Source organism: Mesocricetus auratus, unplaced genomic scaffold (genome assembly GCF_017639785.1).
Source record: "Mesocricetus auratus isolate SY011 unplaced genomic scaffold, BCM_Maur_2.0 Super-Scaffold_100022, whole genome shotgun sequence".
In the NCBI taxonomy this organism is placed as follows: domain Eukaryota; kingdom Metazoa; phylum Chordata; class Mammalia; order Rodentia; family Cricetidae; genus Mesocricetus; species Mesocricetus auratus.
In genome coordinates this window covers 21,862,533-21,884,346 of record NW_024429203.1, presented here as the reverse complement: position 1 = coordinate 21,884,346, position 21,814 = coordinate 21,862,533, and the positions used below count along the sequence as shown (strand labels likewise).

Here is a 21,814-nt window from a genome sequence, read left to right as displayed (position 1 = left end):
CTCAAAGAATGTTTAAAGTATGCTCGCATGTCACCAAGGAGGCAGGAATCCTACTCTCTCGGTCTTCAGACAGTTTGTTGGAGTATCTGCACAACAGGGCTGTCTTTTTGTGGCCCTTGACCATGAAGCCTATCTATCCAGTGTGCTCTGTGTATTACAGGAAAGAGCCTGGGTCCTGGGAGGTGGGCTGGACTGGAGAAACGTTAACTAAACACACGAGGAGAGGGAAACTGCATAACGGCCCACAAAGTGCTGCTTGAAACCGCTTCCACGTTGGTGGCCTCACCTATCAAAACAGTGCACACCTGATGAATGCACCAATGGTCCTCAAGCCCCAACGCCACTCCCCCACCTAGGAAAAGCTAGAGTGCGAGGTGAGGCCTGATTTTTTTTTCCAGCCGCATTTGACAAATTCGCTGTGTCAGAGAAACTAAAAGACTAAGCAAAACCCCTGAAAATCCAAGCCTGATTATTTCATCCACGTGGCACCAGAACAAGCCAGAGGGGTGTGGGGGGCGGGGGAAAGAGTCACCCGTCCCGCCCTTAATGGGAGGAAGGGATTTGCCGGGAGCGCAAACTCTGGACCAGGCCTAGCCGGTGACGGGGCGCGGCGGGAGGGAGGGACCCAGAGAAAAGCCAGCGTTGGCCACAAAGCGGTTGAGCCGCGGTCCCCAGTCCCGCCCCTTTCTGGGCCACAGCGGTCCCTTTAAGGGCCAAGAGGTGCGCGGTCTCTTTAAGGCAGGTCCTGGTGGTTTCTGTTTTCTGAAGGAAGTGACGGGGGGTGGGATTGAATGAAAAGTGCTGAACGGAGTCGGGAGCTCAGGAGTTCGGGCGGCTGGGGCCGCGGCGACTGGGGGACACGCACCGGAGTGGGGGCACTGTCCGCGACTCGGGGTGCGTGGCTGATCGCGGCCCACGTGCGTTGGCAGCACGTCGTGGGGACATCGGGATTGAGTCTCCCCTCTTGAGGAGGCGACTGCCGGGAATCCCAGGACCGGACCCCTAACTTCGGGCGAACTTTGTAGGCGCGTGTCCCCTCCCCCACGCGGCGCGCCGGGGCCCCCGGGGATGCGGCCCCCCGGCCGCCGCGACGTCCCCTCGGCGCGCCCCGCGCTGCCGCTGCTGCTGCTGCTACTGTCGCCGCTGCTGCTTGGGGCGCCGCGCGGCGTGGGAGCGGGGAGCGGCGTGCCAGCAGAGCTGCGGGTCCGTGTGAGGCTGCCCGACGGCCAGGTGACAGAGGAGAGCCTGCAGGCGGACAGCGACGCCGACAGCATCAGCCTCGAGCTGCGCAAACCCGACGGCACCCTCATCTCCTTCACCGCGGATTTCAAGAAGGTGAGGCGCCCTCTCCGGTCCTGTCCCACCCCACCTCCCCGGGGCGGGGTAGGCTTTCGAGCTTAGCTGTCGGAGGTCGCAGGCACCCTCAAGCCTGCAGAAGAGAAATACAGCGCGGGAAGGGGGGACATGACTTGTCCAAGGTCACGCCGGGCTCTGTAACTCTCCAGCACCCACATCTGGGTCCTTTTGTCAATCAACTGCTGTGCTAACCCCTCCAACCTTCTGTTACTTGGCTCTGAGTAATTAAGGTCCTTCCCAAGCACTGAGCAGCTCCGTGCTCGCTTTTTTTCTCAGCACTCCCAACTAACACCCGGACAAAAGTGCGCGTTAACAACGCTTCCCTTCTTGCGGTAGTTTCTGTGACTGAAGGGGGAAATCCACAGGTGGCATCGGGGACCTTGGCCCTCCCTCTCGCTTCTGTGTGTGGTATGAAGTTAGGCCCCTTCCCTCTTCTGTATTTGGCAAGGAAGTGATTTCAAGACCTCCAGCCCTGGAGCACCATTCCGGGGCCATTTTCCCTACAGAGTTGTCTATCTGTGACTGGTCCCTCCCAAGCCTAGGAACAGCTCTCTCCTCCCTGACCTGGAGGGCTGGAAAGCTTGGAGCAAGAGGACCTAGGAAGAGTTGGGGGAGTGGGGAGGCCCCCTTCACTTGGAAAAGGTTGTCAGTGTCTCAGCCCAAGCCCGACAGGGGCTAGTGAAGTCCACAATTTTGCCGTGAGGGGAGGTGTTGTAGAGGGAACCAGAAGGGGAGAAGAGGTGATAGGATTGTCAGGAAATGGAACTCCAGGGGTGCTGGGTGACAGGCAGTGACTAAGTTTTTGGTGAAGGAGAATTTCCTCCTCGCTTGTCATCCCAGTGCTCAGGAGTCTAAGACCCGAGGAACGCAAGTTCAAGGCTAGCTGAACCATAGATTGAGACCCTATTTTACGGAGCTCAGGGGAGAATCTCCTAATCAGCTTCTCTCAGGCCCGCCCCCACCCAAAGGGGAGGCCCTGTGCCCCTCTATCTTTGGGGAGAACAGAAGTAAGGCATATTAAATAGTTGGGAAATGGAGAGAGCCAGGACCCAACAGCTCCCTCTCTCTTGTTTCTGTGAAACTGGGAGTTATTTGGAGACCTTGGGGGGGGGGCAGAGTATGGGCAGCCAGCCAGAGACCCCATAAGAGTGTCATAGTTAGCAAAGGTGCAGGGTACATCTAGCCTTGGGTGCCGTAGAGGCGAGGCTGGACTGGTGATCTGGCCCAGGCCCAGGGAGTCATCCTGACAGAGGACTTGGCAGTATGATAGACCATAATTTCAGCACAGGCCCAAGCTGGGATCTTAGGCGCAAGTAGGGCAGATGAGCCAGTATGTGGAGAAAGGGGAGCTGGTAGCCCATCATGCCCCCTGCTTGTCCGCCAGAACTTTAGGAACATTTCATCTGTGGTGTTCTGGGCTTGGAAGATGCAAATAGAGGCTAAATCAATCGCGAGTAGGGATCTAATCTCCACTCTAAGCCCTCTGACCTAAAAGCTAGCCACAGAATGTGTTGTTAGTGTCCCACCCTCCTGGCCAGTGGTCCTGTGACCACCCTGGAGCCTTAAATATTTATCCATCCCTAGGCAAGACTTAGGATAGCCAAGCCGGGCGGGGCATGGACGGGAGCAGAGCTTTTCTAGCCTCTGGCTACAAAAGGTGGTTATTGCTTCACTCTGAAAGGAGACAGGAAAGAAAGCAAGACTGAAGGAGGAGCCTGCAGTGGGGTGGCAGTGGCCTGCCGTAGGGGTTGGGCTGAGCATGGGGAGGGGGACATCTGGCTGCTCGGTTGGACGGTTGGACGGAACATTCAGAGTTGATGGCAAGAGCTCACTTTCATCGCCTGCCATAAGGGCTCAAACTTTCACCTGGTTTTCAAAAGTCTGCTTTTCAGGTTAGTTGCTGACCCAGAGCTGGTATTTCACACCTGCCTCTGCATCTCCAATTTCATGTGTGTGTGTGGGGGGGGGAGGCATTAGGAAAGTGGCAAGCCAGCTGTCAGAGGACGTCTAGGTTTCTTCTTTGGCTCAGGCCATGGTGGACGGGGTACACGGGGACTAGGGATGACAGTGTTAGTCTACTCCAGCATGGTGCCTCTACTGGCCAGAGCCACTGTGTGCCCCGTCCTCCCCAACTGGCTGTTGTTGCTCAGTTCTCAAGGCCTCTTGCCTCAAAGCCTTTGTTAGATTTCCACTGGAAAGTTCTGCCTAGAAGTAATGATTTTTCCTGTAAAAATGGCCTAAAAGTTGTTGTGCACCGTTGCCCATTAGGGGCTGCTTTAGGAAAACAAGTCCTGAATCCTTTTGGGAATAGTGACGTTTGCCATCTGATCACCACTGGGAGAGACGGTAGAGACTGCATGAGGCAAGTTTGGTTCACCACTTGTGAGCCGGCTAAACTCCGTCCAGTTGTTTGATTTCTCTGGGCTTCCATTTCTTCATCTGTAAAAGGTGTTGGTATTGGTAAGTGTGCTGAGGTCATGGGCAGAACCGAACATGGGGCAAAGTGTATGTGGGTGTGCTCACTCTGCTTCCAGAGCTGCGTCAGGTGCCCGGGGGATGAAGAAACCCTTAGCTCCAAAGCTGCCTCACTCCACGTTTCAGCCAGCTTCCTCCCTGTTCAGCTTAAAGAGGTTGAAGGGTAGGCAAGAGATCCCAAAGAAAATCAACACTGAGCCTGGAAAAGACTAGAGTTCCTCATTGTCACCTGTCTTCTTTCTGTCTCCAAATACAGTCCAAACTGACCGTGGCTTTGAACCCCTTGTGTGGTCCAAGTTAATCTGAAACTATTGTTTTCTCTTTCATGGTTTGGAGACAGAGTCTCTCTGTGTAGGATGACAAAACTTTTCTTGGAGAGATGCTATACACAGATCTACTTTCCCCAGATAGCAATCCCACAACAGACCAAAGTGCAAATAACCACCAACACCCAACTTGGTGAACCGGTGAATGTTATTGGGGTTACTTACAGGAATATGGGTGAGGGGTTACTTACAAGAGCAGAAATGACTCAAAGACAACTGCATCACCAAGGCGTACCCCAGCCTGGGTGACAGCTCACAAAGCCAGGGAGCTGAAGCTCACTGCACAGCCTGCAGGCCGCTCAACATGTTGGAGTGTCCTCTCCCAGTGCCTCAGCTGTTCTTCCTGGCAGCTGGTCTGGTTTCAGAGCCTTCTTTGAAGCTCGGCTTTTATTGTTTACTCTGGTGAGGAGGGGGCCTAGTGAATCTGGTCAGTTTCAGGGACTTCCTGAGGTTGTTTTGAGTTGTTTACTTCCTGTTTCAGGGGCCTCCCTGGAGGATGGACTGTTTCAGTCTCTAAGTAAACTGTTACACAAGCCTAACCTGGAACTCTTGATCCTTTGTCCCACTCAGTCTGAAGTAATGGAATACAGGTGTGAGCCCCCACCTTCTCCTGGAAGCTGCTGGATCAATGGCCTGCCAGTGCCCACTTTCCCTCCACCCCCTGCTAACAGTCAACCTTAGACTAAGCAAACTCAGGGCTTCGTGACACCCCTGTGCAGGAGGGGTCCCAGCCCTACACCCTTCTTCCCAGCCTGTCTTCCTTTCCAGGTAGGCATCCAACACTGACTAACTGTTCCTTGCCTGGCTTCCACCTTGGCCCAGAAACTGGTAAAGCAGGCTGTCATCAGTGTGCTGTGGGACACTGTTGCCCAGACTTGGTTGGCAGGTCCCATGAGCAGCATGGGCTGTGTGGTATGGCTAACCTGTGTCACTGGGAGCCTTTCCTCGGGCTGACACTCAGCAGACTGATTGAACTAAAGCTCTGAAAGAATGCCAGTAGGCTATGGTTCAGTGGCTTTGAAGAGTCACCTGGGAAGTTTACAGACTCCCCACACCTAGATGGAACCCCATCCCACTAAACCAGGACATCTGAGCATGAGATTCAGGCAACAGGGTTCTGTAAATTGAATGCCAGCCTGGGCTATGGTAGATCCTGTTAAAAAGTAGGGGTGGGGGTGTTGTGGATGGGGCTCAGTTGATAGTGTTTGCCTACCTTGCAGAAACACTGGGTTTAATCTTCAACACCACATTAATTGACCATGGTTGTGCACATCTGTCATTCTGGCACTTGGGAAGTAGAGGCAGGATAATTCATCGTTCAAGGTCATCCTTAGCTACATAGTGAGTTCAGGACCAGCCTGGGTTACATAAGATCCCATTTCAAAAACAAGTAGTGTGCATCTGTTGTTCTCTCTTCACTGACTAGTTTGTTTTGGTGCTGGGGATTGGGCCTCACACCCTACACCGTCCATGCCCCAAAGTGTTTTAAGCAGCATCTATACTTTGGGCCTAAATCTATATGCCCTTCACATAGGAACTCCTACTCTGGTATACACAGTGAGCAACACTCTTTATCATCCAAGCCCCACACACATAATCTGACCTGCATGTATAGAGCCACTGAGCACAGTGACAGCAGGCAGATCACCATCCCCAGTGTCTCCTCTGGCTGCTTATCTGACAGCCTCTTGGCTCCCTCCCCCATGCTGCTATCTCTGTCCAAGCTGTCTGTCCCCCTGTCTGAATGTCCAAAAGCAGGGGGAGGAATGAGTCATGTCTCAAGCAGCCTGCTTTGGGGCTGGCCACAAGGGGAAGGTGGGGCTGCAAAGATATGAAAAGTCATGTGCGACTGCATCAGGGGGTAGAAGAAAGGGATCATGGGGACCCATGGGCTGGCACCAGGAAGGGAACGCCAATATCAAGAGCCACACAGTGCTATGGCTTAGCTCAGGGTTTTACTCCATGGGGTCAAGAACCCAGGGAGATTAAAACTTGCTTTCTGTCCTGGGTACTAATGGGTAAGTGGAAGCAGGAGGAAAGAACCATCCAGAAAGCATCGGGATTCCAAGTCCCGGATCCTGTGGGATGTAGTCAGTGAGGACCTGCTATGTTTACATGGACACTGTCCCAAGAGAATGTCATATCACACAGGTGTAGGACAAGAGAAGGTTTTAAGGTCCTAAGTCCTACCCTGTCTGTGTTGAATCCTCTACGGGTTAGCATAGAAGACATGTAATGATGGGTTAGAATAGCAGAGGACAGTAAAAAATAGTATTTTATGATTTGGATGGTGTGTGTGTGTGTGTGTGTGTGTGTGTGTGTGTGTGTGTGTGTACATGCAGGGGGTGGGTGTGTGCATGTGTACATGTTCATGTGGGTGCAGATGCATGTTAGAAGCCAGAGGTTGGCATCAGGTGTCTTCCTCAATCACTTTCCACCTTATTTTTTTGAATCTGGGTCTCTCCCTGAACCTGGAGCTCATGGGTTCAGCAGGACTAGCTGGCCAGTGAGCTCTAGGGATTCCCTCGTTCTCTTCCTGCTCAGCACTAACTTTACAGGTGTGCCCTGTTCTTTACATGGGATTGGGATCTGAGCTCAGGCCCTGATGCTTGCATAGCAGGCAGTTTACCAACTGAACCATCACTCTACCCCCGGAAGTGCTTCCTGAGGAAGAACTCTGGAGCACAGAGCATCTCAGGACTTTACAGGAAGTAAAGAACCCAAGCTGTGTATGTGGGGCTCTTGAGTTCGATTCTAGTCATTCCTTCATATCTGATTAGCTCCTTCTTGGGTCAGGGTACAAAGTCTTGCCTATGGTTCATGTGTGCTCCCTGGCCTATGGCTAGCATCTCCCACCCCCATAGAGATGCTAGGTCCAGATGGAATCCTATCCTGACTCCTGGTGAAAACCACCACCTGGAGCCAATAGTGTAGCCTTCTGCAGAAGGAAAAGGGGATTGTAGCAGGCTTTCTCTTTGGGCCACCAACCAACTCCCAAATAAAGACATGGAGACTCATTATTGACTATGAATGCTCAGCCTTAGGCTTGGCTTAGGCTTGTTTCTAGCTAGCTCTTTTTTTTTTCTTTGATCCTGTTTTCTACGAGTAACGTGAAGTTACTGTCTGTGTTGGTGAGGTTGTAGCTGACGAACACCTGTTTACTGGTCTTCCTGGCTAAGCACTGAGCAAGGCCAGTGGAGGTTGTGTCAGAAATGTCTCCCAAAAGGGAGGTGCACACAAGGATGGGGTCATAGCGGCTGCACATGGCCACCTCGAGGGGTATAGATGCAGCGTTACCCCACCCACAGGAAAATCGAGTCTGTCAGCCGCATGATGTGGACTCCAACAGCCTCATGCTGAAGCTGTGAAGCAACATGTTCATCCACTAAGGGCCTGCGGCTCCTCCATCCCACCCGCCTGCCACCCCGGCCATAGTATGGAAACCAGGATCAAATTAACTCATTTCTATTCGTCTGTGTTCTACCCTGAGGCTCCTTTGTATTGTCCCTCTGTTTTCCTGCTTCCTCTGTGTTTGGCTGGCTGGTCCCTGGCTGGCTAGCTCCCCCTTTCTCTCTGCCCACCAGCCCCACATATCCCTCCTCTACCTAACTATTGACCAGTTAGCTTTTTATGAGACCAACCAGGTGCCTTAGTCAGGCAAGGTGAAACAGTAACACATCTTTACACAGCTAAACAAAGGCAGCATAAACAAAAACAACACACCTTTACGTAATTAAACAAATGCAGCCTAAACAAATGTAACCAATCTTTATATAGTTATTCTGCAAGACAAGCAAATGTAGCACATCTTTACTTAGTTAAACAAATGTTCTATTCCACAACAGGGCATAGGTGGAATTTGTTCTTGAATTCCACAGACTATATATAGAGGAGTAGTGAGTAAGCTCACACTGACACCTACTCCACAGATAGGCAGGCAGATGACCCAACCTGGAGATGCAAGCCATATGTCCATGTGGTATCTGCATTGAGCAGCCACTCTGATCACACACTTGGTCTTAATTGTCAATATTGCTGCATCTACATTTGCCTCCATCCTGCAGATGCATAAACTGAGCTTGGAAGTGACATTGGTGACAAGATGGGACAGCTGGTAGTGACTCAGGATTAACTCCCAGAGATCCTTGTACCAAATTCTGACTGACTGGGCTACTCTGGCACTCTGAGTAGGCCCCTTTGAGAAGGATGAAACTCACAATGGATCGGCAGAAGGAGTATATAAGAACCCTAGTACACAGGAATCCACAAACACTTTATATGCAGTTGGTATGGGCCCTGTCCCCCAAACTCATAATTCCCAAGATACTCAGTATTGATTCCACAGGGGTGCCCTGGGTGACTCTGTAGGGTAAAAGACCAGAGTAGCTTTGAAAAATAGGTCCCTAGTACTGCCAGTCACTCTCTGCATTTTTCTTCTATTTTCTAGCTATGTGATGCAACAGGTCACTTAGCCTCTGTAAGCCTCTGCTCCATGCCCATGGCTTTCCTGGACAGAGTGACTGGGGGGGGGGCTGGTAATCTACAAAACAAGGGACCTATGAGAAGTGGATATAGTTGCAACGCAGGCAGCCAAGCAAGCCCCTCTACAGCATCTCTCCATCCCCACATGTAACTGCAACTTTTTTCTGCACTAGGGGCCAATTCATCACTAGGAGCTTCTGTCCTTCCAATTGGCAAATGTGTACATACCTGTCACTGGAGATTCAGATGAAGGACAGGGGATGAGGGAGGCTGGGATCTATGTGAGAGGGAAGTGTGGCACCCATGTCAGGAGCCCTGAGTCAGCTAGACAGTGGGGAGCAGTTGATCCTCATAAAGCCTCACATTGTTCCCCCGGGGCAGTCAGCATGGTGGTGACCTTTGGGATTTGGCTGACAGAGCATGAGGGGCTCTTGGGAAGGCTGGGAACTGGCAGTGAGGGGCACGGGTCCTGGGCACTAGCTGTGCTAACCCCATAGCAAGAAGCCTCTGTCCAGGTGTGTGCACAGTGGGGGATGCCTAAGTCTCCTGTACCATCCTACCTCTGGGTTGAGTGTGTCCACTCCTACTCCTGGCAAAGGGCTAAGCAGAGCTACAGAGGGGCTTCTGAATCTGCCCTCCCCAGCCCTAGCCTAGTGAATCTGGCCCCTGTGTAGTCATGAAGCAGTCCCAGCCAGGAGCTGAGGGATAAATATTTAGATTGGCTCAGCCTGGGCCCCAGAGTCACGCGCTTTGGTGATGAGGAGACGGGGATGGCAGAGCAGACTCCCAGAAGGCAGTGAGCCCTAGCTGTCCAGCAACAAGGGGACTGGGGCTAGCAGAGGTGGGAGTAAGTACTGCCTTGTGCTGGCCCTTGAGCGGTGGCCTCTAGCCTGCTCGCGCGCTCGCTCGCGCTCTCTCTCTCTCTCTCTCTCTCTCTCTCTCTCTGTCTCTCTCTCTCTCTCTGTCTCTCTCTGTCTCACACACACACACACACACACACACACACACGCACACACACACACGCTAAGAGTGCCCGAGTGAGCAGAGTGGTTGGGCTGTGTGTGTGTGTGAGACAATGTGTGAGCTGGAGCCTGCCGGGCATGAAAGTGGGATTCAGAGAGGGAGGAGTGTGTGTGTGAGCGGGGAATGGGATTCAGAGAGGGAGGAGTGTGTGTGTGAGGCATGAAAGTGGGATTCAGAGAGGGAGGAGTGTGTGTGTGTGAGCGGGGAATGGGATTCAGAGAGGGAGGAGTGTGTGTGTGAGCGGGGAATGGGATTCAGAGAGGGAGGAGTGTGTGTGTGTGAGGCGTGGAATGGGATTCAGAGAGGGAGGAGTGTGTGTGTGTGAGGTGTGGAATGGGATTCAGAGAGGGAGGAGTGTGTGTGTGTGAGGCGTGGAATGGGATTCAGAGAGGGAGGAGTGTGTGTGTGAGCGGGGAATGGGATTCAGAGAGGGAGGAGTGTGTGTGTGTGAGGCGTGGAATGGGATTCAGAGAGGGAGGAGTGTGTGTGTGTGAGGCGTGGAATGGGATTCAGAGAGGGAGGAGTGTGTGTGTGAGCGGGGAATGGGATTCAGAGAGGGAGGAGTGTGTGTGTGAGCGGGGAATGGGATTCAGAGAGGGAGGAGTGTGTGTGTGTGAGGCGTGGAATGGGATTCAGAGAGGGAGGAGTGTGTGTGTGAGCGGGGAGTGTTATGTGAGAAAAGGGGATCGAGAAACAGATCCATGTGAAAGATGGCACCCTGTGGCCGGAGGGTAGGGAAAGCCAGGATAAATTTGGGTGCATTAACTGGGCTAGATTTGTCAGAGTAAAGTAAGATACCAATAACAGTGGCCCAAGCAAAGCAACATGCTATGCTCTTCCTTAAGTCGAAAAGGCAGCCATGGAGGGTGGCTGCTCCTGTCTTGGCCCATCGCAGGTCCAGGTCCCCCTCCCCCAGCAGGAAGCATTCCCTGGCCTCTCTGGGGAAGCAGCCTGGAGGGCCCACACAGGGTGTCTCCTGTCACGGGTGTTTTTACAGGACAGCTGTCTGCCATCATTTCCCTGTTCCCATGGAACCCCAGCAAAGCTGAGTCTAAGTAGCCCCTCCCCCCCTCTGGGAAGCAGAGCGGGTCTCACAAAGATGGATTGGTGGGGAGGAGGGCTGAGCCTAAGTAGCCCCCCCCCTCTCTGGGAAGCACAGCGGGAGGAGGGCACGGAGGAATGGCATATCCCCACAGGGTGAGGAAGAATACTGGACTAAGAGTTGGAAAGTCTGGGTTTCTGGTGCTGGCCCTACGCTGTGTGACTAGTGCAGCCCCTTCCCCTCTGGGATGTCACTGAGACATCAACCGCATCATCTCCTAAAGTCTGACCTCTTAGAATGTGAAAATGGTAGTCGTTGGCTGTCAACCTGATGGAGTGTACCCCGACACCCACATATGTAGGTGAGGCCAAGAAGATAAGACTTGGAGATTGTGGAGGCTGAACCCATTCACCCAGCTAGTGAAATGGAGCTTCTGCCCTGGGCCAGCCCCTGGCTACCACATAAACAGGCTCAAGCCACTTGTTTTTGACCCCAGAGATCCTGGATGAATCATTGCCCAAGCAGATGGAATACAAGGACAGTGAGTGGCCTTTAGAGTCATTCTATCTTCTCCGGGCCACAGCCTCAAACTGAGTCAAAGCCAGATGTGAACTAGACTCCACATCAGCCCCAGGCTCAGAACCCACCAGTGACTTCCAGTGACCTGCAAAGCCCAGACGACCCCAAACCCTGCTGCTCTTGCTATTTGCCTCTTCAGCCTCCTCCTACCCTCCCCTGCTTCCTTCTCCATCTCACCCGGCCCTGCTACATCCCACCACTGGTTTCCGAACCCCTTCATACCCTTGCATGGTCAGGCATTTCTTGAGCATCCTCTGTGTTCTAGCAGGCAGGAGTACACTGAAAATGAGATGCGCTCTGGGCCTGGAGGAATGAGTCTGGGAGGGAGTTTAAAGGAGGCAGGCAGGGTCCTAGGAAGGTGGCTCTACGGACTGGAGGTCCTGACATGGAACCATGCCTGTGCAGGTGGTACCTGGAAGCTGAGACAGGTCCTTCTGGCCATCTTCCTTAGGTGTGGGGCATCCCCACAGAGTAATGCATCCTCACGGAAAGGTCCAGGAACGGACTCAATGCTGCTCGTTCTAGGAACCATATTTCAATAAATAAGTAACATGATAGTTACTGTGGCAGGAACCCGGGATGGCAGCCTCTAGGGTGAGCTTTATAGTAAATACGGTGACATTAGATGCTCAGATGACAGCAAAATGGAGGGGTGAGTGGATATACTACCTCTTGGCTGCAAAGACCTGCACCTTTACATCTTAGGGACCACTGACTCCCCACCCCTACCCCACCCCAGCCCTGGCCTGTTTACAAGGACAGTTACTCCCTTTTCCATCCTTTGCCTTCATAGCAGTCAGCATAAGCTTCAACTCTAGGCCTCATACCTGGCACTGAAGTTGATTGTGTGACATCACCTTCCTGGCCTCAGGAGCCCTCTAACGACGGGGCTGACAGACAGGGCCACTGGACCTGGCTACTATTTGGCTTTTCCAGAAAGCCCTGCCTCAAGGGAAAGCTAGTCAGTGTTCTCCTGCTTACTTCCTGCATGCAAGCCTCACAGGGGTCACTAACCTGCCTGGGCCTCGAGTCTGTCTATAGAACAATCTTTGCTACTTCCCGGGCCAGCAGTAGATGACATCAGGAACAAGGAATTGCAGCATCAGGGGAGAAACTCAAGAGTTCCACCAGTGTTCTGAGCCCTTTTACTTTCTCGTTGCTCACAGCAGTACCTCAAGGTAGTGCTCTTCCTGGGCCTATTTTGCAAGTGTGGAAACTAAGACACCAGAATTTACATTGATTACTCCCAAGGTTATATGGCCAGTAGCAGCAAGGCCAGGGGCCAAAGCTGGGATCCCTGGCTCTTAGCCTTCCACCTTAGTTACTGTGGTATGTTCAAGCCCACCTTTGCCTTGGCCACAGACAGGACTTCAACCCTCCCTGCCCCTGTCTGGGCTCTTACTACTGTAGGCCACAGTTGGGCAGGAAGCGGACCTTATGGAGGCCTCCCAGTTTGGGAGGCCCAGACTCTAAATCTCTGTGCCCTACCAAAGGCGCTTGCCCTGTTGTGCTACCTGCCTTGAGCATTTGACAACATCTAGGTGACTCAACCCAGGGGACTCTAGCAAACAGAGAGCCTAGGAGCCAGGTTTCCATCTGGCTTGGACTTACGAACATTCTGTGCAGATGTTCCCAGAGCAGAGGAGCTCTGTCACACTGTCCTGCCTGTTTTGGAGCCTTGCTAGTGGGTCAGGCGGGCAGGCCATGGTTCAGGATGTGATGGCCACCCCCTCCTGGGGGCAGCAAAGGACATGTGGCTTTGGGAGCAAATAGGATCAGGAAGACCAGAGAGCCTGGGTGTAAAGGGCTTTCACAGTGCAGGCAGGTGGGGAAGGTGGCTTCCCTGACGCATGCTTTGTTTGCAGCAGGCTGTTTGTTAGGCACACACAGTGAGAGCAGGAACTGCGTGCTCTTAGGCAATCAACTGAGGATTTGGGGATAGTGGCCAAAAGAGTCTGATGGGAAGCCGGGTTCTAGTCCCGTCTGCCATGCACAGGCTCTATGGGCCTGAGCCTCAGTTCATCCTTTCTTCCCTCCCTCCTTCCTTTCTTCCCTAACTCCATTTTTCCTTTGGAACAAAAATCTCTCTATGTAGCCCAGGTTGCCCTCAAACTGGCAATCCTCCCGCCTCCGTCTCCCAAGCACTGTACCAATTAGTCTAACATCAGGGAAGTTTGACTAGTTGATCCAGGAAGCAACTGTGCTTTCTGGGGAAAGAGCTCAGCTTTGGGACAGCCTAGACTAGCTGGGTTAAAACCCCAGCTACATTTCCCCTAAGCCAATGACCTTGAGCAGGTTACCCAATCCAAGCTCTGTCATAGTTGGAGCTCTGCCTCCTGCTGTTCAGAGTTCAGATAAGATGATGCAATCTGTTTGACACACAGTAACAGCAGTTTCTCATTCCCAGTTACCAGCATCAGGGAAACTTTGTTCTACACAGTTACAGAGGACTTCCTCTGCCTTGGTGAGAAGTGCTCCTTCCTTCTGCACCCAGGCATCCTCCCATGTTGGTAGCATCTGGTGCTCGTCATTGCTGTTGGTATATAATTCAGCAACAGGGAAGGAACTCAAGCAGCGTGTGTGTGTGTGTGTGTGTGTGTGTGTGTGTGTGTGTGTGTGTGTGTGCATACAGCAGATACGTATTCATATATACACAGGTACACATGTATGCACCTGCATGTGAATATGTGTGCATTTGCATGTATGGAGAAGGTCAGTGGTCAGCCTTGTCTCATCCCCTCATCCTGTCTCTCTCCTTCTTTCTTTCTTTCTTTCTTTCTTTCTTTCTTTCTTTCTCCTTTTCTTCTTCTTCTTCTTCTTTTTTTTTTTTTTTTTTTTTTTTTTGAGATAGTCCTTCACTAGGACCTGGAGTTCATGGATTGAACTAGCTTGGATAGAGCAAGGCATTGGTGGCACATGCCTTTAATCCCAGCACTAGGGAGGCAGAGGAAGGCAGATCTCTGTGAGTTCGAGGCCAGCCTGGTCTACAGAGCTAGTTCAGGACAGCCTCCAAAACAATACAGAGAAACCCTGTCTCGAAAAACCAAAAAAAAAAAAAAAAAAAAAAAAAAAAAAAACTAGTTTGGATAGCCAGAAAGCTCCAGGGATCCTCTGGTCTCTACCTCCCCGGTGCTGATACTAGAAGCACATACCACCACACCATCTTTTTTATATTTTTTTATTTAAATTATAAACAATTTTGTTTTACATGTCAATTCCAGTTCCCTCTCCCCTGCCCCCCACTGACCTTCATCCCATCCCCTTTCTGCTTCCCAGGGAGGATGAGGTCTTCCATGGGGGATCTTCAAAGTCTGTCACATTATTTGGAGCAGGGCCTAGGCCCTTTCCAGTGTGTCTAGGCTGATAGAGTATCCCTCCATGTGGAGTGGGCTCCCAAAGTCCATTTGTACACTAGGGATAAGTACTGATCCACTACCAGAGGCCCCATAGACTGCCCAGTCCTCCTAACTGACACCCACATTCAGGGAGTCTGGGCCAGTCCTATGATTGTTCCCCAGCTGTCAGTCTGGGGTCTATGAGCTCCCCCTTGTTCAGGTCAACTGTTTCTGTGGGTTTCTCCAGCCTGGTCTTGACTCCTTTGCTCATCACTCCTCCCTCTCTGCAATTGGATTCCAGGAGTTCAGTTCGGTGCTTATCTGTGGATGTCTGCTTCTGCTTCCATCAGCTATTGTATGAAAGCTCTGGGATGGCATATAAGGCAGTCATCAATCTCATTATAGGGAAGGGCATTTAAGATAGCCTCTCCACTATTGCTTAGATTCTTAGTTGGGACCATTCTTGTAGATCTCTGGACATTTCCCTAGTGCCAGGTTTCTCTTTAGACCTACAATGGCTCCTTCTATTATGGTATCTCTTTTCTTGCTCTCCTGGATCCCCCCATTCAATCTTCCTGCTCCCTCATATTCTCCTCTCCCCTCAACTTCTCCCCTTCTCTTTCTCTTAATTCCCTCTCTCCTTCCCCCATGTTCCCAATTTGCTCAGTAGATCTTGTCTCTTTCCCCATCTCTGGGGGACAATGTATGTCTCTCTTAGGGTCCTCCTTGCTTCCTAGCTTCTCTGTCAGTGTGGATTGTGGGCTGGTATTCCCTTGTTCTATGTCTAGAATCCATATATAAGTGAGTACATACCATGTTTGTCTTTTTGTGACTGGGTTACCTCACGTGGGATGGTTTCTTCTAGTGCCATCCATTTGCCTGTGAATTTCAAGATTCCATTGTTTTTTCTGCTGAGTAGTACTCCGTTGTGTAAATGTACCACATTTTCTCTATCCACTCTTCAGTTGAGGGGCATCTGGGTTGCTTCCAGGTTCTGACTATTACAGATAATGCTGCTGTGAAAATAGTGGAGCAGATGTCCTTGTGTGAATGTGCATCTTTTGGACACGCTCTTTTTACATGGGTGCTGATAACTGAACCCAGGTCCTCACACTTGTGTGACAAGCTCTTTATCCACTGAACCTTCTTCCTGGCTCCTCAAGCAGAGCTCTTCCAGACTCTGGTCTGGTCCTAACTGTTCAGTGCCTTCCACTGCTGATGGCGGGCAGGTGGCATGGCCGCTCACTGAGTCCCTCAGCAGCCCTGAGACCACCCTGTAGTTGGTCCATGTGGCATGTCATAGATAAGACAGCAGTATCCAGATAGCCTTCCCACAAGGGTCAGAGCAGAAAATACCAGTGAGGTGGACTTTGGATCCTGGGCGAAGCTCCTCCCAGGTGCTGCCTGACTCAGACTCTCAGAGGGGGAGATCTTGTGTCATTCCCACCTGACAGGAATTGTGCCTGGAATAGGAGCTGCCACTAGAAGATCAGCCTCCAGCGTCCCCTCAGTCGACCTGAATCGATGGAAGATCAGATGGCCCAGGCTGGCAGGACAAGGAGATGCCAGCGCAGTGACCCAAGCAGGGATTTCCTGTCTAGAGGAAGTGGGAGTCAACCCAGGCTGACTCACCTTCCTTCCAAGGCTCTGGATGGGAAGGAGCCTCACGGAACCTTTCTCCCCAGCTGAGCCTCGATTTCTGTCTTCTAGCAAACTGCCCTCCGTGCTCCCATCCCAATTGCTGCGTTTATAACAAAGTCATTGCTCGCAAAGGTGCAAGAGAGATCCCTTATAGGGTTATAGTATGATTAAAGCCACAAGGGTGCTTAGACGGTGTGGTGGCGCACACCTTTAATCTCAACACTCGGGACGCAGAGACAGATGGGTCTCTGAGTTCCAGGACAGCCTGGTCTACATAGTGAGTTCCAGGACAGCCAGGGCTACATGGAGAAACCCTCTAGATACAACAAGCAGGGAGGGGCAGATGGTCCCACCACTAGGCTGGATATATTAGCTGCCCCGGCTTTTCCAGACTTCACTGTGACAGGGGACAGCTGGTGTACCTGGCAGGTTAGTGCCGAGCTCATGGTATGGAGGCAAAGAGTACTTAGCACCATAAGCAGAGGTTGCTGTCATCATTGTAGCCACCAGCAAATGTCACTGGTGATACGGGACAAGTGCCCATCATCTTCATACTGGGACCTACTAACTTCCTTCTCCCCAGGAGCAAGTTAGGAATGTAATAGGTGAGAACTGCAAGGTGCTTGGGGTTAGGGGCAGGGCGGGGTGCAGGAGGACATAGCAAAGGGTTCTAGCTGTAACCAGACTGCAAATGGTGTCCTGAGGCTCTGCTCCCTCTTCCTCCTCCAACCGCCCTCATGCATGCGGTGAATCAGAGCAGGAGGGAGCTGTTGGCCCCTTGGTCATGCTGTGAGTATCCCATGGGGAAAGGGGAAGTGGAGAGGGAAGGGAAAAGTAAGACATTCCGGCCTTGGGAGGCAGCAGCAGCTGCAGCCGGCTGCTTCTGCCCCACAATCCCTGATGAAGTTGGGGGCCAGGGGGCCAGGCTGGCTGCAGAATGTTCTGAGGCCTCCTCCCCAAAGCTACACAGCAACAGAGAGAAAGATCTGGAATGAGTGCTTGTAAAAACTATAGTCCCTCCCGTATGGTGCTCTGCCTGGTGGTCTCAGGAGCCCTGACCCACTCTGAATAAAGACACTGGAGTCCCCACTTGGAGGAAATAATCAGTGTCAAAAGCAGGTGCTGTCTGTTTTGAGATGAAGGTCTGTCTGGTCAAAGGGTTCTTTTGAAAACCTCTCCAGTGGTTCACTTTGTCAGTTTTCCAGAAAGCTGTGGAAACATTCAGGATGTGATCTTTGAAGTCACGGGTATAAATGGAAAAGATAAGCAGTTTCCTAGGGCGGGGGAAGGAGGTGTCCTTAGGGGAGGCATGGGGTACTGTCCAGGCCTGTCCTCTCCAGGGCTGGTCCGGGGCCCCTCCCTCCAGCTGGTCTCTATTCTCCCTCCTTCCCCCTTCAGGATGTGAAGATCTTCCGAGCCCTGATCCTGGGGGAGCTGGAGAAGGGGCAGAGTCAGTTCCAGGCGCTGTGCTTTGTCACCCGGCTGCACCACAATGAGATCATCCCCAGTGATGCTATGGCCAAGCTCCGGCAGGTGAGCACCCACCCCAGGCTTGCCTGGCCAGGCCCTGACCCCGAGCCCCCACCCTGCGGTCGCCCTGTCCTCATTCCAACTTGGCCTCCCTTCCCCCCTGTTCTTCCTCTCACACGGACTTAACAGTGCTGATCCCCTGGTTTTGCCCCAGGCCAGACTGGCTACAGAGCCCCAGATCTCTCAACTGTACTGAGCCCAAACTCTCAGGTCACCAGGAGCTGCTGACCAGGTCCACCTCTTTTTGGGTGGAGGTAGAGGCATGGGCCCTGAAAAGGGATTGAACACCCCCCCATGTCCCTCATTAACTAGTGATACTGAACAGATGCCTTTAACACTTCAGTGTCCTCGTTGAGGGCGCAGGTTCGAATCAGAGCTCCCTGGAGTACCACCAGCTCTCCATAGCCCACCTAGGCTGACTTGCGAAGCAGGCCTTCCTTGTGGCATCTTCCCCTGCGGGGCCCGTAACCTTTGCCTGCCCTTCCTGGAAAGACTTAGTCCCTTGGATTCAGAAAGCACAAGACCCCCACTATCGTGTACCCTAGAACGGCTTGCCTAGCCTACCTACTCCTGTCTCCCAGCTGCGCCTTGAACTTACCAGCAGGCTCTAGAAGTTAGTTCCACATACAGTCCACTCTGAGTAAAAGCCAGAAAGGCCTTAACTGCCCCTGGGGCATCAGTTTCTCAGGGGTTGGGGCTGGGTGCCCCTCCACTGCCTTGGGCTCCATGAGCCTGGGATCGAGGAGGGCATGGTAGGAGATTTTCCTACCGTCTCGCACCTACAGAAAAACCCCCGCGCGGTGAGGCAGGCTGAAGAAGTGCGGGGTCTGGAACAGCTCCACATGGACGTCGCCGTGAACTTCAGCCAGGGGGGCCTGCTGAGTCCTCATCTCCACAATGTCTGCGCTGAGGCCACTGACGCCATCTACACCCGCCAGGAAGATGTCCAGTTCTGGACGGAGCGAGGTCAGCTGGGGGCTGCCCTCAGTGGGAAGAGGGAGAAACACTTGACCGAGTGATTGTTGCATTCGGTAGAGCGTTACTGAGTCCCTTCAGGGATAGACCATACAGACACACCCAGTGTGGGCGACTTGTTGCTGTAGTAGTTAGGTCTGCTCAGCACCAGTTACGTGTGAGCATGCGGTCATCAGTGACAGGCATTCGCAGGCTGTGACATGGCCGGAAGACTTCTGGAGGAGGTGGTTTCTGTGCAGCTAGGATAAGAAGCCAGCCTGCCAGGTCCCATGAAAGGAGACTTCTCAACATTCTTGTCACTACCCATAGTGAGGAGACAGATTTCCTGCTATCATGCCTGCTGGTGCCTCTCAGAAGTTTCAACATCCCTGGTGCCAGCGTTGCTCCCAGAACCCTCAGGGTCTCCTCCCAGCTCTGCAGGGCCCCTCTGCCACTCTGCTGGCCCTTCTCCAGGTCCCTTTGCCAGGTCCTGTGTGTAGAAGGGACAGGGACATTCACGCTGCTTGCTCCTGGGCCTTCTGCTCAGTCAGCTGCTGAACTTGGTGGCCATGCCTGTGACACACCTGTCCCCAGCTGACCGCACTCTAAATGAAGGTACTGACCGACCCTAGCACCCCCAGAGGCCGCTCCTTCCCGTGGTCCACTAAGCAAAGCCCGGGCCAGGCCGTGTCACCTGGCCCAGGCTTCCTCATGTTCTTCTCATATCCAAACCCCCGGCGTCTGTTGTCCCATCCCTATCCTGCCCACCCAGGTGACATCCTTCAGGTAGTTTTACTTAAAGACTAGTGGGCTCGTGACCTAGTGTAAGCTAAGAGACCAGACAGGCCTGATCCCACCGTTCCATTGTATGACCCCAGGGCAGCCTTGGGAAGGGTGACAGGAGAGAAGGCTGTCCCGGGCTATGGAGAGATGTTCTTACCTTCCTCATGCTTGTCTCTTCCCCCAGGCGTGGACAGTTCCGTGTTCGAGGCCCTGCCCAAGGAACAGACGGAGTTGCCTCGCTGTGCGCAAGTGAGAGACCGAGGAAAGCCCTGCGCCTGCCGCTACAGTCTGAGCCTGGCCTGGTATCCTTGCTTGCTCAAGTACTGCCACAGCCGCGACCGGCCGGCACCCTACAAGTGTGGCATCCGGAGCTGCAGGAAAAACTACAGCTTTGACTTCTATGTACCTCAGAAGCAGCTGTGCCTCTGGGATGAGGACCCCTGACTGGGGGGAGCAAAGAACCGCTCGGACCCGCAAGTTCTTCACTGGCCACCAGAGGGCGTGGCAACCCTATCTGGGGCCTCAGGTCCTTTCCTGTGCCTCTGATGCTGAAGCCGTGACCTCATCTGCATGACTGTGAAAGGGTGTCACCCAGCAGGGCCAAGCTTGGGCAGCCCCAATGCCTACCCGTGCCCATCTGGGGGACGGAGGGGGGTAAACCATTCTCCAGACTAGTGCCCTCCCTCTTCACGTCCCCCGAAACGTCCCACGTACGTGTAATGAAAATGAACCGGCCTGGGCTTCTTTCGTGGGACTTGTTCCAGGGGTGTGTTCCTGCATCACACCTTCCCACCAGCAAGGGGACCACTGACCAGGGAGGGACTTCTGGGGACTCATGCCCCAGCTCCCGTGTCTGAAGTGCCTTTTCTGCCCCCGGGGGCAATGGAGAACAGGGAGACCGCTGCCCCTGAGACTGCCACATGTGCCTTTCCTGGGACCCAACTTGGATTCGTCAGCACACACCAATTCTTCCTCCCGTTGGACTGGAGAAGGATTTTGGCAAGGCTCTGTTGGACTGGAGAAGGATTTTGGCAAGGCTCTGGGGCAGGAAGGGAGTATGAAGTACAAGGAAAACTTGAATTCCAGATTTTTAATACAAAATATTTATCATTTGTACAAGAAATAAAAGTTTTCTCTCACCTAATGGCACTAGCGTGGAAGTTTGTCCAATGCTGCCACCTAGTGTCAAAAATGTACCTCTACACAATTAGTGCCAGTCTGGGCAAAGCAACTTTTTGTTGTTGTTGTTTTGTTTTGTTTTTCGAGACAGGGTTTCTCTGTATTGTTTTGGAGGCTGTCCTGAAACTAGCTCTGGGAGCCAGGAAGAGGACCCAAGTTCAATTCCTAGCACCTTCGAGGGTGGGGAAGCTCACAGACACCTGTAACTCCAGCATGGTGTGGATCTGCTACTCTTTTATGGCCTCCCAGTGCTCCCACACATTAAAAACAACCTTGGGGCTAGAGCAGTGGTTCTCAACCTTCCTAATGCTGCACAGTTCCTCATGGTGTGGTGACCCAACCACAAAATTATTCTCATTGCTACTTCTTAGCTGTAATTTTGCTACTCTTACAAATTGTTATATAAATGTCTGTGTTTTCTGATGGTCTTAGGCAACCACACACACACACACACACACACACACACACACACACACACACACACACACAGGGTCACAACCCACATGTTGCAAGCCGCTGGACTGCAAGATGGCTCAGTGATTAAGAGCACTGGCTCCTGCTCTTCCAGAGGACTCGTGTTCTACTCTCAGGACCCACATGGCAAATTTGTTGCGCTCTTCTGGTCTCCAAGGATACTGCATGCATGCGATACTCAGGCAAAACAATACAAATAAAAATAAGCTCTCTCTACATATAATATTCTCTGTGATAAGGACTGAAGATGTAGCTCAGTCATAGAGCGTTTGCTCAGCATGGGCAAGGCCCTGGCCTCAATGTCCTGCACAGCAGCAAGCAAAGGAAAACATAAAAGCAACAGGGCAGGACTGATGTTGAAGCAGATAGCCGGCATTCATATCCCGGCCCTCACCAGAAGTCGTGGTGCTCACCTGTAGTGCCAGAACCCAGGAAGTAGAGGCAGAGGGTCTATGTAATGAAACATCGTACTGCATAGCGGATTGCAGGCTGCTGGACTTATTTGGGAAGAATTTAGAGAAGAGGTGGGTGTGAGATGAGGCTCCCGGACAGTGACATTTTAGTGAGGTGAAGGCAGCAGGGGTTTGTGGGTAATAAAGTCTCTGGTTCTACAGAGGACCCAGCTCTCAGGAGAG

General features: G+C 52.5%; 1 protein-coding gene across 1 annotated transcript; it reads left to right on the top strand.

The window, feature by feature from the left end:
- Positions 1-675: 675 nt before the first annotated feature.
- Oaf (out at first homolog) lies at positions 676-20,670 on the top strand. Its single transcript, XM_005069411.4, has 4 exons — positions 676-1,335; positions 17,658-17,792; positions 18,575-18,755; positions 19,711-20,670. The coding sequence occupies exons 1-4, from the start codon at positions 1,069-1,071 to the stop codon at positions 19,968-19,970; spliced, it is 843 nt and encodes a 280-aa protein (XP_005069468.1). The 5' UTR covers positions 676-1,068; the 3' UTR covers positions 19,971-20,670.
- Positions 20,671-21,814: the final 1,144 nt, after the last annotated feature.

Coding starts and splice junctions, on each gene's coding strand:
- Oaf (XM_005069411.4), top strand. CDS start 1,069: ATGCGGCCCCCCGGCCGCCGCGACGTCCCCTCGGCGCGCCCCGCGCTG. Junction 1,336..17,657: donor TCACCGCGGATTTCAAGAAG/GTGAGGCGCCCT, acceptor TTCCCCCTTCAG/GATGTGAAGATCTTCCGAGC. Junction 17,793..18,574: donor CTATGGCCAAGCTCCGGCAG/GTGAGCACCCAC, acceptor TCGCACCTACAG/AAAAACCCCCGCGCGGTGAG.